The 18,141-nt window shown below is 42.9% G+C and overlaps 1 protein-coding gene across 1 annotated transcript in view; it reads left to right on the top strand.

Moving 5' to 3' along the window:
• SLC17A7 (solute carrier family 17 member 7) overlaps positions 1-18,141 on the top strand; it is a 101,948-nt gene that overhangs the window by 71,461 nt on the left and 12,346 nt on the right. The window contains exons 4-5 of the mRNA XM_044278181.1: positions 11,000-11,114; positions 14,764-14,851. Of these exons, the coding sequence (XP_044134116.1) occupies positions 11,000-11,114; positions 14,764-14,851 (203 nt within the window). The remainder of the gene's footprint in view (positions 1-10,999; positions 11,115-14,763; positions 14,852-18,141) is intronic.

Here is an 18,141-nt window from a genome sequence, read left to right as displayed (position 1 = left end):
CTGGTATTTCCATATGTCCTTATGGATGTATAGAAAGGGGTTGCTCAAAGTGTTAACTGACAATTCACAACCTGCATGACAAACGTTCAATGATTATTCCTGATCTTTTGTGGTTTTTGTCACTTTAGATATTGCATAAATGTCTCATAAATGGTGGATAGATCTTCTGGAACCCCTAACTGATTCACGATTCTTCTGTGCCACTGCAGGATGCTTTTCATTTATAAAGAGGCACATACCTTGTCATAAATCAGTTGAATTCTCTAAACTGAAATCTATGCCAACCAATAGCTTCTGTAGATTTCAGTTATTTATGCCAGAAAACTGGCGGAAATGATGATACATGTACCAGGGCCGATGGTCCAGCCCACACTCTGTCGCTGTCATGTCCCTTTTTGGAAAGTGGCGAGGGCAGCACAGAAATGCCACTTGCGCTTAGATTTAGGTGCAATGGCATTTAAAAAGCCACAAATCTAGGGTTTGCAACTTTTTTACGCCTAAAAACTGGTGTGATAAATTCCTTCCTAATAGTTTTTATATATTATTTTTGATGGATTTGGACTGAACACATAGACATATACAGTAGTTTTCTGTACAACAGAGCTCAGAAAAAGCAGACATTTAAAGGGTATCTGTCAGCAGATTTGTACCTATGAAACTAGCTGACCTGTTGCATGTGCTCTTGGCAGCTGAAGGCATCCATGTTGGTCCCATGTTCATACAGTATGTGCCTGTATTCCTGAAAAAAATAAAGTTTAAATATATGCAAATTTGCCTCTAGGACCAACGGGGGTGTTTCTGTTACACCTAGAGGATCTGCTCGACCTGCAGCTGCTGCACCATCTGCACTTTGATTGACAGGACCAGGTGTGATGACTAGAGATGAGCAAAGTTTAAAAAAATATGATTCAGACGATTCGTTGAATTTGAAGAAATTAGATTAGTTCCGAATTAATTTGTCACGAATCAAGATAAATCTGGTATCTATTGACCACTCTGCCTAATCATATTCATCCCACTTGGTGGCCCAATCTCAGTGTGAAGGCTTGGAACCTAAACTGCAGGGAGACTGCCGGGAGAGTGCAGTACGAGTGTAATGGGAGTGCATCGGCGTGTGCATTATTTTCTAGTGCGGCCACATTCATACTTTTTTTTGTCAAATATCTTTTTATTGAGATTTTGATATTCAATACAGTACAGAATGAAGAAAAGAAACTGTACAAAAAAAAAATGGAGCAGAGTCAATTCGCCTTAGATGAGGTATAAAGGGTAAGGGAGAAGGACGGGGGGGGGGGGGGGGGGAAGGTTCAAGAAAAAGGGGAAAGGAAGGAAGGAGGGTTATGTTAAGGCGAAGAAGGAGACAGCGGTGGAGCTTTGCTCATGAAATATCATGCAATTTTTGTACATAATGTAATACATAGATATAATGATACAGTCAACTCAAAAAAGAGTTAATAAGAAGTAATAAGAAACAAAAGTCTAAAAATCAAAGGTCGCGCCTGGGATTTTTCAGTGAGCAGGTACCTGTTGGGTGGCACCAACGTATATATCAAAGGTTGGAGGGTGGAGATTTTCCCCATCCCATGAAGTGCCATGATGATAACACAACTGATAAGCACATATGTCAGAGGTTCCATAAGTTGAGGGATTGTCGGTAAGGGGATAAGTGATTTCCATTATGTGTGTGTGTCATTTGTGTCTATACTCCTTCCAGGGGGTCCACAGACGTAGAATCTAAGAGTGGGATCTGTTAGTCCAGCTTGCTAGTTCTTCCATAAGGCATATTTGGTCTAACTTTATCTGCCATTGGGCAAGGGAGGGAGGATCAGTACTAAGCCAGTGTAGGAGAATTAGGGATCTGGCGGCCTGGAAAAGGCACATAGGGAGGTCGAATGCTTTCGAGGTCCAACTCGCCGATGGTGGGTGAGAGGTGAATAGAGGCGCTACAGATGAGATTTATTTTATCTTCCACCTGGTCCCAATAGCCTTTAATAAGTGGGCATGACCAGAATATATGGGTAAGTGAGTCCCCTTCTTGTGAGCATCGCCAGCAAGCATTTGTCTCTCTTAGTCCCATGCGGTGTAGCTTGCTGAGGTCATTGAACCACCTGGTCAGTCTTATAAGAGTGTTCTTGGATTCTAATGCATCGTGAGAAGCCGTGAGATCTCAGGTGTATCTTTTCAATCTCTGCTATGGTAAAGGATTTCCCCAACTCTTTTTCCCATTGTGTGATATAGGCAGGGGTACCCTTAGTGTTCATTGATTGTAGATTCTTATACACAAGGGAAATTGCATGTTTAGGATCTGTGTGGCTGAGCGCTAACTTCTCAAACCACGCCCCTATATTATACTTACAGTGTAAGGCAAAACAAGAGTGTCTAAATTCCAGCCGATATAGGAAGTTGCCCTTCTTTATATAGCGAGAACAGAGGTGCTCTATGTCTGGATGTTTTTGTGCTAGTCATTAGCTCAATGATGGTCATGTCTTTGAAGAGGAGCCAAAAGGAAGGAGGGTCAGTAGTATTAGTATGGAGCAGGAGTGGGATTGGAGAAGAGGGTAGAGATCTTTAAGGGGTCAGAGAATGGAGCTTGGCCTATCTGCAAAGATTGAGTGGACACCCTTGGTTAAGCCATTTGGTGGAGGAAAAGGTCCAGTGATGCCCCATAACCCCACCAACTGTCTATCAGAGAGATTTGCTAGTTCAATATCCAAACCCAATATCCTGAATTGCAGGACACACAACTAAAGCCATCTCTTTAACTGTATCACACTGTAATAAGATCTTGTGTCTGGGAGGCCAAAACACCCATGGAGGCGGTCTTTGGTCAGTCTGTCGTGTACCAGTCTTGGCTTTTTAGCTTTCTATAGGAAAGTTGCTATTAAAGTGTGAACTAATACAGAAAGGATTGGGGTAAGTATATAAGTACCATTTGGAGCAGATAGAGGAATCTGGGTATGATATAGGTCTGTAAAAGGTTTTTTCGGCCCATCCAGAAGACATACGACTTTGATAGCGTGTGCAATTGGTCTCTAGCTTGTTTTAAGGGGGTAGAATGGTTTGCAGAGTATAATTTGGAGGGTTTAACCAACATTCATACTTAGAACTTGTTCACACTACCGTTGCCCCTCCGTGCCCGTGCTGTGGACCGCAAATTGCGGTCTGCAACGCACGGGCACCAACTGTGGGCTAGCCACATGCAGATCGCAGACCCATTCACTTGAATTGGTCCACAATCTGTCCGTTCCGCAAAAAGATAGAGCAAGTTCTATCTGTTTGCGGTGTGGAGGCGTGGAATGGAATCCCAGGAAGCAGTCCGTAGGGCTTCCGTGGGGTTCCGTTCCGTGCTTCCATTCTGTTCCCCGCCTCATCTCCGGATTTGTGGACCCGATCAAGTCAATGGGTACGCATCCGTGATGTGGAATGCACACGGCAGTTGCCCCGTGTATTACAGACCCACCGTATGTGAGCCGCAACGGAGGGGCAATGGCCGTGTGAATGAGCCCTTAATCTGTTCTATAGGAACTGTGCCGTCGGTATTACAGGCAGTTGAAATTCATCACCGTCTACATCACTGTGCATGGCACCAAGATTCATAGCTAATCCCTTCTGTTAGCTGTCGAATTACTGTGCATCAGTATAACAGGTTTATAAAAGCGTTGGGTCTAATTTATCACTATGGACTTAACTGTGCAGTGCACACAAATTCAAGTCGTCAGCAGTGGCAGTAATAGTGTTCACTAAGATTCATAGATAATCCCTTCTGCTAAACAAAAAGTAAAGCATACAGCACCCTTCAGTAAATCAAAAAATAAATAAAACATGCGCCCGCGCCTGCAGGAGCTCCTTAGTGGAACAAAATAAAGAAATGGAGGAGGTGTTAATAAAGCAGTGGAGAAAAAAAAATGCTCTTTTAATGCATGTTGTGGCAGTCAAAACACATGCTTTTAATCCCTTCTGTTAGCTGTAGATTTACTGTGTGTCAGTATTACAAGTCAATGTTAGTGTCAGGTCTAATTTATCACCATGAACTTATAGAATAGTCTGCAAAATGAGCCATTATTTCTGGCCATGTGCTGCTGACACCATTCTGATGCTCCCACCTGCCCAAGGCCACCCACCTGCTGTCTCTACTGCCATTCCTACAATGGGGTCTCTTGGCCTAATGATATGTACATGTTAAGTTTTCAAAAAAATGATATGCATGCCACTGGTCCTTGCTATCACACTGCTGTTGTTGGGTTGTGCTACTACTGTGATATGTTACCATCTTGTACTGTATGCCACTGGTGCCCCCCCTCCCCACGCTGTCATGGGGCCACTATTGTCCCTAATACTTCCACTGCTGTTGGTCCATATACTTACTCTATGGGGCCACTATTGTCCCTGTTTGTAACATGTGGACATCATAGATTTTTTTCCCTTCTTCTAAACCATCAGAAGACAAAAAAAAAGGATCCTGTATTTTGAGCATTTATATGGCCTCTTTCACAAGGTAAGTATTTGGTCAGTATTTGATCACAATTTGTAAGCCAAAAGAAGTAGTGGGTGCAAAACACAGATGAGATGCAAATAATTCCATTACATTTTATCTCTGTTTTGGACCCACTCCTGTTTTTGGCTTACACATACTGATCAAATACTGATGCAAAACACTGATCAAAGACTGTCTGAAAGAGGCCTAATGCTCAATTTGCATCAGTTTTGGCCATTTACATCTTGGGACTCTCCACCTTTGCTGAGAAGAAGCCATCAGAGTCAACTACATGGAAAAGGAGGGACTATAGTACCAGCAACTTGGCCAGAGGCACATTAAGCTTCTGCGCCGTTGGATCAGTGCATGCATACTGTTGTCTTATAGCAATCACCTTGATGATCAATTGCTGTTGAAACAAGTGACGATGAGTAGGAGGAGGAGAAGCATCAGGAGCTATAGGCGATGGGAAGGAACGCATCAGGCTGTAAGACCAAATGAGTGGCACAGTTTTTCCACACCATTTTAGGGTGACGCTCCATGTCTTGAAGCAGAGCCATTGTGCCAACATTAGCACCCTGGCTGTGCCTCACCTTCTGCCCACATATACTGCATACCGCCATGCTGACGTCCCCCAGCGACTTGCAGAAACATTTCCACACTGCCGAGTTTTATGAACCCGCGTACTGCTAGTGGGTTCCTCACAGGTAGTCTCCTGAGTAGCAGACAGTATACCCCTCCCACGTTTGGCTGCTACCACCCTGCTGTCTCACAGGCATGCTTCCACCGTGCAGTCTCATGGTCACATGGGCTGCCCTTGCCCCCTGATGAGGACGATGCCTCCTCTTCACCCGACTCCCACGTGCGATCGACTACATCGTCATCTATATCGGTTTATTCCTTACTAATGTCACCCTCACCTGTCTCTTGCGCACATCCCTGACTTCTCACAACATGTGCTCCCACTCGACTGTCAATGTAGCTAGGAGTCCGCGCCCCCAAGTCTATGCTTGCTAGTAATTGCTGACTGTCCTCAAAAAGATCATCCTCTCTGAGAAGCATAGCAAGAGCCGCTGCATACCTTACTTGACTAGCATAAGGAGCAACAAAAGCAAGAGGCAAATTGAGGATAGTTTAGGACACAGAGGCAGTTCCTGGGCCATGCCAACTAAGTGTGGTGTCAGAGGAACCCACCGATTCCTGCCTGTGTGTATCTGTTGTCACCTGAGAAAATGTTGAAGAGCAAGTCAACCATTCTAGTACAGCTGGATTGTTGGTCAAAATACGACAGTTGGATGACAGTGGCAGCTCTGGCCTATTGCTGTGGCTACTGCTACCACCACCCCTTCTTCTGCTACTACTTGTGCCGGATACAGCTCATTTTTGCCACTGCCCTTTCCTTTGGAGGGCCCAGGCAACTGTCTGTTGGCCATAGTGTACATTAACTGAATCAGTAATGTAACAGCTTAAGTATGAATGTCACAACAGGTGAACAAGATAAACGCAGCGATATATTAGACCGCCTGTTGAGACTGAGTCTGACCCACAGTTATATATATATATATATATATATATGTATATATATATATATAGATTAAATATGAATGTTTCAGCAGATGACCGAGAAATGTGATGACATATTAGACTGCTTGCTGAGACTAAGGGGGTCATTCATTAACTTGAAAAACGCCTATATTAGGCATATTTCATGCGCAGATTGCAGCGCAACGGTTAGTTGCACAGCAATCTATGACGTTTTCTCACTCGTCTAAGAAAGTGGGCATGGTGTGGGCGGTGAAGGGAACAGGCCGGCAGGCCCACCCCAATCATTATTTTCTACGCCTGGTTTAGGCGTAGAAAATGGAATGTAAGACAGCTGGCTTACTTTTAGAAGTGGCGCTGGATGCGCCAAAGTTATGTAGAGTCTATGTATAACAGATTAAATATGAATGGCACAGTAGTTGAAAAAGATAAATGCGGCGATATACAGGTGAAACTCAAAAATTAGAATATCGTGCAAAGTTCATTTATTTCAGTAATGCAACTTAAAAGGTGAAACTAATATATGAGATAAACTCCTTACATGCAAAGCGAGATATGTCAAGCCTTTATTTGTTATAATTTGGATGATTATGGCTTACAGCTTATAAAAACCCCAAAGTCACAATTTTGAGGTCCCCTTTACTCAGGGGGTATGGATTAATTAGCTGACTAGAGTGTGACACTTTGAGCCTAGAATATTGAACCTTTTCACAAAATTCTAATTTTATTCTGCATTAATGCAATTTCTTTTAATTTGCATTACTGAAATAAATGAACTTTTGAACGATATTCAAATTTTTCGAGTTTCACCTGTATTAGACCGATTGGTGAGACAAAGTTTAGATATTAACAGATTAAGTATGAATGCCACATGATGGGAGTTGTAGTTTAGCAACAGCTGGAGAGCCGCAGGTTGGCCATCCCTGCTCTAGGAGTATTGACAACCCTCCCCCATTCCCGTTTCTCATAAAGGCTTTCTTGCATATATTAAAACATCATTTTTCTCAGCAATGCAAACACATATGACAGGTGCCCTTTGAATGTATAAGGCTTTTCCGCTATTGAGATCCGTCATTGTCAATGGGGACAAAACTGAACTGAACAAAATGGAGTGCACCAGAATGCATTCCGTTCAGTTTGGTTGCGTCCCCATCGAGGACACATAGAGTAGAGTTTCTCTGTCCGCGATGTGGTGCGGAGCACCACGGATCCGTCATGACTCACAATCTAAGTCAATGGGTAAGGATCCGTTTTCTCTGACACAATAGAAAACTGATCCGTCCCCCACTGGCTTTCAATGGTGTTCATGAAGGATCCGTCATGGCTATTTTAAAAGTAATACAAACAGATACATTCATAACGGACGCAGACGGTTGAATTATCATGACGGAAGCGTTTTTGCTGATCCATGACGGATCCAGCAAAAACACTGGTGTGAAAGTAGCCTAAATACAAGTTTTACTGAATCTTTTCTAACAAACTCTCTATCAATCTGCTCTGCTCTTCCTTTTCTATAACATGCTGTCTGTAGATTGCATTATATTTTCTGGTGACAGGAGCTAAACTAAACCTCAACTAAATAGCAAAACCAAAGTTAATAAACAATGGCTAAACAAAGCCCATAGATAGCAACCTGCAAATAATAGACCTAATGGCTAAAAAAAATTAACCCCTTAGTGACTACCCATAAGCCTTTTTACGGCCTTCACTAAGGGGCCCTAGTCTGGGCTGCAGTCTAAGCGCTGAACAGGTCCCCAGTGGGGGCCCGACTCTAACAGCCCAGACCAAGAGAAATGCCGATCCAGACTATTTAACACTTTACAATGGCGCCCGCCGCATGTAAAGTGCTGACAAAGGGAGCGGACTTCCATCGGCACCCCGCAAATGCGATGGGGTGCAGATGTAGGTGAAGGCTGAAAGGGGTCTAATGTAGGTCCCAGACCCGCCTTGAGTAGTTTCCAGCAGGCTGTGCCTCTCTGGCCTGCTGGTCAATGTTGGACTAGCATTGCCATTGAAATGCAATGCACTATAAGGATAATGCATTGCTTTTTAAAATCAATCAGAAAGCTGTCTGTTATAGTCTCCTTGTGGGACTATTAAGTGGTAAAAAAAAGTTAAAAAACTATCCTTTTTTTTCATTGAAAATACACTTTTCAATGAAAAAAATTGTAAAAAAAAAAATCTCCCCCATATGTTTGGTATTGCCACATCCGTAACTACCCGGACTAAATAAATATCATGTAAATTATCCCCTATGGTGAATGCCGTAAAAATAAAAAATAAAAAAAAATATGACAGAATTGCTCATTTATCCTTAGCTGCCACAAAAAAAGCATAATAACAAGTGATCAAAAAGCACCATTTACAAATTTATTTCTTTTAAAAAAAGGGTTTTATTGTAAAAAAGTAGTAAAACTAAAACTATAAAATATAGGTATTTGGTATCACTGTAATTGTACTGACCCAGAGAATAAATATATTATGTTATTTATACCAAAAAATGAACGCTGTAAAATTTATAATGTAAAAACGCAGTAGCAGTATTGCTGTTTTTACCATCTTCCTCCCAAAAAGTGTTAATAAAAGTTAATCTGGTCGTGTGAAAGAGGCCTTAGCTAGGCAAAGTAGTTGGTAGTTTTTAGTTGGAAGAAATCTCAAAGAGGTGAGATAATGTTTTAGCTGAGAGAATGAACTGTATAACCACTTACATGACTCATCTCAGCAGTTTTGGATTGGGATTTATACTGTATTTTTCGCTGTATAAGACGCACCGGCCCATAAGACGCACCTAGGTTTTTGAGGAGGAAAATAAGAGAAAAAAAAATTTGAACCAAAGGGTGTGCTTTTGGTGGGTTTTGAACTAATTGTGGTCTGTGGATGGCACTGTTATGGGGGATCTGTGGGTGACGCACTGTTATGGGGGATCTGTGGGTGACACTTATGGGGGGATCTGTGGTGACACTTATGGGGGGGATCTGTGGTGACACTTATGGGGGGGATCTGTGGTGACACTTATGGGGGGATCTGTGTTGACACTTATGGGGGGATCTGTGGTGACACTTATGGGGGGATCTGTGGTGACACTTATGGGGGGATCTGTGGTGACACTTATGGGGGGATCTGTGGTGACACTTATGGGGGGATCTGTGGTGACACTTATGGGGGATCTGTGGTGACACTTATGGGGGATCTGTGGTGACACTTAATACACATTCATAAAGTGGGCGGCGCAGGCGTGTGACGTATGACTCACACTGCCAGCGCCCGTCCTCCCAGCCTGCCTCCTCCCTCCTCTCTGCTACCTACCGAGTGGCGAGCGCTTGTAGTTGTAAGTAATACACAGCGCTCATTATGCGATTATATGCATAACACTTTACTATTAGAGATACGATTATACAGTGAGCGGGGCCCGTGTAGTAGAATACAGTCACTGCACGGGCCCCGCTGTCATTATAAAAGCAGATGCCGGCCCCCAGCCCCTCCTCCCTCACAGCTGATACACCCGCCGCGCGACATCGCGGCAAGTGTATCATTGAAAACTCGCAAAATCAGCAGCATTCGCCGTATAAGACGCACTGCTTTTTCCCCCCCACTTTTTTTGGGGGGGGGGGAGTGTGTCTTATACGGCGAAAAATGTGGTTTATCTTATAAAATTGTCATATCTAAGTGATACAAAGTGCTACAAATCTACAAGCATTGTGGGGTTACATCTAGATTTTATTTGATCTTGAATTTTTATTTTTTGGGGCATATAGTGTTCTAACATACTTTATAAAACATATTAGATCTGTATCTTCTAGGGGTTGTCCATCCATTAATATTGAAGATGACCTATCATCAGGATTGGTAATCAATATATGATTGGTGGTTCTACGACACCTAGCACCCTCGCCGATCAGCTGTGAGATGAGGAGGATTTCCTGGTCTTCACACTACACCTCGTCTACTGTGGAGCAGTGGCGTAGTGCAATTACAAATTCACTTGAATGAAGCTGGTACTTTTGTTACCCTACACCTCTGAGACGAAGGGCAGTGTAATAAAGAGGAAGCAGCGCTCGCATGGAGCACTGTCTCCTCTTCAAACAGCTGAACGGTGGGGGTGCAGGGTATTGTACCCTTGCCAATCAGATATTGATGGCCAATCCTGACGATATGTCATCAATATTAACGGCTGGGACAACCCCTTTAAGTTTTGCAAAATTGTCAAAAATTTTATGAAATTCAAATTGTCTTTTTTTCTCAATATGTCATTCAATGTAATAAACTTAGCAAACTGTATACCAAAAATAATCCTCATACATGTTTAATAAAACCAAATATGTATTCTTTTCTGCATCATTGCTATAATACCCAAGAACAAAGCTCCTCACGTTTAGCAGTGTTTTCTGCCATAAGCTGTGTGTATGGGATCGCTTTGAGTAGATTTAGCACTTTTCATGTGACAGAGATGGCGATTTCCACACCCACTCACACAATCTTATTTTTAGTCCACATTTTTTGTGAATCAGATGTGGACCCACTCATTTCAACGGGGCCGCAAAAAAATGCGGACAGCACATCGTATGTTCTCTTCATCCATCCGGCAAAAAAGATAGAACATGTCTTATTCTTGTCCATTTTGCAGACAACAATAGGCATTTTAATTAAACATAGGACAGGATGTGTGGAACGGAAAAAAAATGCACGACGCACATGGCCAGTATCGTGTTTTGTGCATCTGTGATTTGAGGAACCAAACAAGTAGTTAATGCTCAAAATCATCATCATAGTACGGCGATACCACTGCATTGACCAGAATAGGTATGTTAGATAGTAAATTGGCACTTGATAAAACCTTAGTAATATTTTCATGCATACGGTACATAGAAATACGATCTATAGGTGACCTGATATTGAGATACTCCATGTGTTAGGGTGTCGAGAGAATAAATTCAGCATATATCAGTGGATTTTGTGTTAAATCATTTTCTCGCTTCTTCTCAGGGTGTTTGGATTCGCTATAGTTGCTACGTCTTCGTTAAACATGTTAATCCCGTCAGCTGCCAAAGTACATTATGGGTGTGTTATCTTCGTCAGGATCCTGCAGGGATTAGTAGAGGTAAATATGGCATCAAAGGCTTTGTTTTCTGGCTTATAAAACAGGCCATAAAATTCATGCATTTTCCCAAACATTTTTGTTTGTTTTTTTGTCTTTTTGGCCTATTGTGTGCTTCCCGTTGCCGTATTGCGGACCACATTTGCGGATCCGCAATACATGGGCACCGTTCCGCAAATCCGGAGATGCAGAATGGTGCGGAAGACAAGCACGGAACGGAACCCTGTGGGAGCACTAAGGAGTGCTTCCGTGGGGATTCGTCCCGTACTTCCATTCCGCAAAAAGATAGGACATGTTCTATCTTTTTGGGGAACAGCCGGATCGCGGAACCATTAAAGTGAAGGGGTCCGTGATCCACTGTGGCTGCCCCGCGGACGGTGTTTGTGCATTGCGGCCCGCATTTTGTGGGCCGCAGCACGACCACGGGGCGCACACATTCGTGTGCAGGAGGCCTTAGGCAAACCTAGAACATGTGCATTTTTTTTTGGGGGGGAGGGATTTCATGGACCCAAAAAAATGCACCAAAAGTGAGGAAAAACAACACAAAAACACACTTGGGGAGATTTATGAAACTGTCGAAAGGAAAAACTGTCTTTTTTGTACACATCAAGCAACAGCTTTAATTTTGTGTTCTGCTCTTAAAAACTTAAAGCTGACCTGTAATTAGTTGCTATTGGCAACAAAGACTTTTTTTTTCTTTCAGACAGGTTTCATGGTTCTCTGAAAAAAAACTATGGGGGTTTATTTATCAAACTGGTGTAAAGTAGAACTGGCTTAGTTGCCCATAGCAACCAATCAGATTTCACCTTTCATTTTCCAAAGGAGCTGTCCAAAATGAAAGGTGGAATCTGATTGGTTGCTATGGGCAACTAAGCCAGTTCTACTTTACACTAGTTTGATAAATGACCCCATATATATACAGACGTGGACAAAATTGTTGGTACCCTTTGGTCAATGAAAGAAAAAGTCACAATGGTCACAGAAATAACTTTAATCTGACAAAAGTAATAATAAATTAAAATTCTATAAATGTTAACCAATGAAAGTCAGACATTGTTTTTCAACCATGCTTCAACAGAATTATGTAAAAAAATAAACTCATGAAACAGGCATGGACAAAAATGATGGTACCCCTAGAAAACACAGAACATAATGTGACCAAAGGGACATGTTAATTCAAGGTGTGTCCACTAATTAGCATCACAGGTGTCTACAACCTTGTAATCAGCCATTGGGCCTATATATATGGCTCCAGGTAATCACTGTGTTGTTTGGTGATATGGTGTGTACCACACTCGACATGGACCAGAGGAAGCAAAGGAAAGAGCTGTCTCAAGAGATCAGAAAGAAAATTATAGACAAGCATGTTAAAGGTAAAGGCTATAAGACCATCTCCAAGCAACTAGATGTTCCTGTGAGTACAGTTGCACATATTATTCATAAGTTTAAGATCCATGGGACTGTAGCCAACCTCCCTGGACGTGGCCGCAGGAGGAAAATTGATGACAAATCTAAGAGACGGATAATCCGAATGGTAACAAAAGAGCCTAGAAAGACTTCTAAAGAGATTCAAGGTGAACTTCATGCTCAAGGAACATCAGTGTCAGATCGCACCATCCGTCGTTGTTTGAGCCAAAGTGGACTACATGGGAGACGACCAAGGAGGACACCATTGTTGAAAACGAATCATAAAAAAGCAAGACTGGAATATGCCAAACTACATGTTGACAAGCCACAAAGCTTCTGGGAGAATGTCCTGTGGACAGATGAGACAAAAATCGAAGTTTTTGCCAAGGCACATCAGCTGTATGTTCACAGACGAAAAAATGAAGCATATCAAGAAAAGAACACTGTCCCTACTGTGAAACATGGAGGAGGCTCTGTTATGTTCTGGGGCTGCTTTGCTGCGTCTGGCACAGGGTGTCTTGAATCTGTGCAGGGTACAATGAAATCTCAAGACTATCAAGGAATTCTAGAGAGAAATGTACTAGCCAGTGTCAGAAAGCTTGGTCTCAGTCGCAGGTCATGGGTCTTGCAACAGGACAATGACCCAAAACACACCGCTAAAAACACCCAAGAATGGCTAAGAGGAAAAAATTGGACTATTCTAAAGTGGCCTTCTATGAGCCCTGACCTCAATCCTATTGAGCATCTTTGGAAGGAGCTGAAACATGCAGTCTGGAAAAGGCACCCTTCAAACCGGACACAACTGGAGCAGTTTGCTCATGAGGAGTGGGCCAAAATACCTGCTGAGAGGTGCAGATGTCTCATTGACAGTTACAGGAAGCGTTTGATTGCAGTGATTGCCTCAAAAGGTTGCGCAACAAAATATTAAGTTAGGGGTACCATCATTTTTGTCCATGCCTGTTTCATGAGTTTATTTTTTTACATAATTCTGTTGAAGCATGGTTGAAAAACAATGTCTGACTTTCATTGGTTAACATTTATAGAATTTTAATTTATTATTACTTTTGTCAGATTAAAGTTATTTCTGTGACCATTGTGACTTTTTCTTTCATTGACCAAAGGGTACCAACAATTTTGTCCACGTCTGTATGTATGTATATACATATATATATATATATATATATATATATATATATATGACACCACATCAGAAGTTCTCTCAGTTTATCCTAAAATACTCACAACTCCACTAAATGGCTGAAAATAATATCATTACCTTACCTCTTTCTACCAATGATAATGTATATGGCATATGGCCGCTGCAGCCAATCACTGTTCTCAGTGGTCTTGCAACATATACCACTGAGGACAGTGATTGGCTGCAGCAGTCATGTGCATTATACCTGCATGTTATACAGCCTTTTATACAAACAGCAGGAGGAGGAGGATTGGAGCTGTGGCGTTGAGAATGGTGGAGATGAAAGAGGGAAATATCAGATTTTCATGAATTTAGTGAATCTAGTTGGGAGGATTTTCAGAATAACTGGGACAACCTCTTTAAATTCAACCAAATTTCAGATGAAAAATATAGGCCCATTTACAGTTTATGGCATTTTTTGTCAGTAACTGCACAAAAATGTCACTTTTTGTGGCAAGCCTGTCAAAAATTCTAAAGTGGATGCTTTTCCTAGGAGGGGGACTGGCATAAAATTTTTCGATAGATTTATTAAACTAAACTAAAGTTAATAAATGGCCCAAATGTGGGGACACATCCGTTTTACAAGTAGATTTCATTTTCTCGCAATCCAAATGCACTAAATTTATTATTGCATTTTAATAAAATTTAGACCAACTCACTCCAGCAATCCTATTTAGACTGCCATACCATAAAGGTAGCCCCAGTAGTTGGTATTGTACCGGCTCGCCCCAATGTCCTTCCCAGGTGTAAAGGAGTAAGTCTTCTACTGGGGGTCATGCTCGAAGACAATTTGGAAATACCTAAGGACCCAGTATTAGAGGGGGATGCTGATGCCCATGTTAGAGGGTATGCTGTTTTCACCCCCAATTTGTCCCAGCATGGATGCAGTCTTATTTCACTCAAATCTAGGAGTACTGTATATATACATACAGTATATTGCATCTAGTTACTAGACCCTTCCAGTATTGATATAGTGCTATCAATATATCAGCATTTAATTTACATTTCAGTAGTTTTGATAACCTGCATTATTTCTTTTTGATTAAGGGAGTAACATACCCAGCATGCCACGGGATCTGGAGCAAATGGGCACCACCCCTGGAACGCAGTAGACTGGCTACAACGGCTTTCTGTGGTAATGTATTTTCTGCCCTTTAATTACTTCATACATATGTAATATTTATTGGACCCGGGATGTCAGAAACAGACAGGAAATAAGGATACCTGTCATAGATCTCTTCTTATGTGAAAAGCCTAAGGCCCCATTCACACATCCGCAATTCCGTTCCGCATTTTGCGGAACAGAATTGCGGACCCATTCATTTCTATGGGGCCGCACGATGTGCGGCCCGGATCTGGAATTGCGGACCCAATACATGTCCTATTCTTGTCCACAAAATGCGGAACGCACATTGACGGTTTACGTGTTTTGCGGATCTGCAGATCCGCAAAACACACACGGATGTGTGAATGGACCCTAATGCATTGTATATCTACTAAAACAAAATGGTCAAATATAGTAGTACATTTTACACGGGCATTGCACGGGCACCATCCGTGTGGATGAGGCAGATGGATGCAGACCCATTCAACTTTAATGAGTCCATGATCCGTCCGCAAGCTCAATTTTTTTGCAGTGCAGAGGCACAGGCTGAAATGCCATTGAAGCACTCCATAGTGCTTTCGTGGCCTTTCGCACTGTATCTTCCGGATTGCTGACCCATTCAAGTCAATGGGTCTGTATCCGTGACATGGTGTGGTGCGCACACGACCGATGTCAGTATAGTGTGGACCCGTTGTTTGCGGGCCGCAATACGGGCACCAGCCGACAACAGCCGTGTGTATGAGCCCTAAGAAATCACTTTAATAAAATATGCAAGTATCAAATACAAAAAAAATCAATAAAAGAGTATTTGTCAACCATCATGTATAATGTGTGACAACCAAATCCCTAATCAGAGAAGATTCAGAAAAATAAAGAAAATGCTAATGTACAATAAGGGCTCTTGCACACGACTGTATGCATTTTGTGGTCCGCAAAAAACAGATCCGCAAAAAATACGGATGACGTCCGTGTGCATTCAGTATTTTGCGGAAAGGAACAGCTAGCCCCTAATAGAACAGTACTATCCTTGTCCGTAATGCGGACAATTATAGGACATGTTCTATTTTTTTGCGGAACGGAAATACGGACATGTGGAAACGGAATACACACGGAGTAACTTCCGCTTTTTGCGGACCCATTGAAGTGAATTGCTCCGCAAAAAACCCACAAACGACATGGAGAGAAAATACGTTTGTGTGCATGAGGCCTAAAGAATAATACAGCATAAGAAACAGCCAGCATCAGGAGATCCAGGTTGGTCTGTGAGGATGAGTGCTGGGAATGAAGATGCTGTCACCAAGATTCATATAAAAAGTATAGCTATAAAATGGCTAAAACAAATTCTAACATCTGCACATGAATGAACTGAAAGATATTTACTCGCTGTATTTTTCTTGGATTTATGGTGGCGATGGTTTAGTACTCTACAGATTCTATTTATTTTACACCTTTTCCATAAATTGAGTCCAGATGTTTCTGTGAATGGCATTTGAACATACTGGATGCCTGGAAATAGGCTGTATAAAATGGTTCAGTTAAAGGAAGTACATTCCTCCTGCCTTCTAAAAATACAGTATATGCATTAATAATGTACGGTTATTGATTGCAAAGAGCACGGTATGGCTTTCTCTGGGACAAATAGTCTGCCCCTTCAGTGAAAATGAGGACACATATTTACATGTTACACACAGAAGCCACAGGGGTGCACCTAGCCTTTCTGCTGCCTGAGGTGAAAACTGAAACGGTGCCCCCATGCCAATTTCTTAACCTAACCCCCTTGCCACAATGAAAGCACTCATTGCCCATGGCCCTTCAGCTGTCCCGCTCTTGCCCCTTCCTGGAGCTGCCTGAAGCGATTGCCTCCCCTGGCCTCATTGGTGGTGCACCCCTGGAAAGACACACAATACAAACACTACATACATAAACGCACTACAAACTGTCACGTTCTGCAGGCCCAGGCAGACCTCCAGAATGCCATGCATACAGGACACAGGCAGATACAGACCAGAGACCAAAAGAATACTTTATTACACATGTAATAAATGAACATGACAGTAACAGGAAAAGCAGGTTAGGCAATAGTGGTACCACTACCACAGAACCAATGCACCAAGGCAGGAGGCCAAACCCAGAGGACAGATAACCAGCGAGCCTGATTCTTCACAGAGCCCCCGGAGGTGGGGATTAACTTGGTTGAGGGCTCATGGGTTGTACCTCCAGGAAGGTGCCGGTACAATTGGCCGCTACCTGCAGAGAACCGCAGACAACAGGACTGGATTCCAAACTCACTACATGGAAGAGACAATACAAATGGGAACCAGCACACAAGCAGATGCCTGGACCCCATGCAGAACGGAAGCATGGCCTCTCATGAAGGCAGGACATACACAGGACAGGAACAGAAGCAGTAAGGCACTGCAGGCAAGACATGGAACACACTGGATCAGAAGCAGATGGGCTCTGCCAGGCTAGACATGGAACAGACAGGATACAGACACTGAAGATCAGACAAGGCATGGACAAGGATATAACATCAACAACACCAATGCTTTACCAGGCTACACCACACTGGAGGGCAGATGGTAAAACCCCCAGGTTCAGCAGCAAGGGGCTACACTCAGCAAGGCACAAGACAGACTGACACAAGACCCAAAGCTCAAAGATAGAAATAACTGCATAAGGGCTCCATGCCTGTGCTGCGGTTCTGCAATACACGGGTCACCAGCCGTGTGCATTCCGCATCAAGTATGTGGACCCATTCACTTGAATGGGTCTGCAAATCAGGAGATGCGGTGCGGAACGGAAGCATGGAAACAGAACCCCACGGAAGCACTACGGAGTTCTTTCGTAGTGTTCCGTTACGTGCTTCCGTTTCGCAAAAATATAGAACTTGTTCTATCTTTTTGCGGAACGGACGGATCACAGACCCTTATCAAGTGAATGGGTCTGCGATCTGCATGCGGCTGCCCCACGGTCGGTGCCCTTGAATTGCGGACCCGGGCACAGAGCCCTTACATTCGTGTGAATGAGCCCTAACTAGGGCACCTGATAAACTACACCCGGGCACAGACCAGGGAATGTTAACCCCACCAGAACCAGGAGTAAGAAGAAGCACAGAACAAACGATACAAGTTTCAGTTCACACCAGTCACAGAATGCTGCAGCCAGCACGTCCTAAACAACAAACAGCATACACAGGATAACTGAAGCCAGCACCAGGTACAAGCAGCCAGCCTACACAAATGCGTCCATACTCAGACCATGTTTACACACAAGGTCGCAGCCAGCACGTGTCGCAGAACCAGATGCATGGGAACACC

The sequence above is a fragment of the Bufo gargarizans genome, chromosome 2, assembly GCF_014858855.1.
Source record: "Bufo gargarizans isolate SCDJY-AF-19 chromosome 2, ASM1485885v1, whole genome shotgun sequence".
Lineage (NCBI taxonomy): Eukaryota > Metazoa > Chordata > Amphibia > Anura > Bufonidae > Bufo > Bufo gargarizans.
This window is presented reverse-complemented; position numbering and strand designations above follow the sequence as displayed.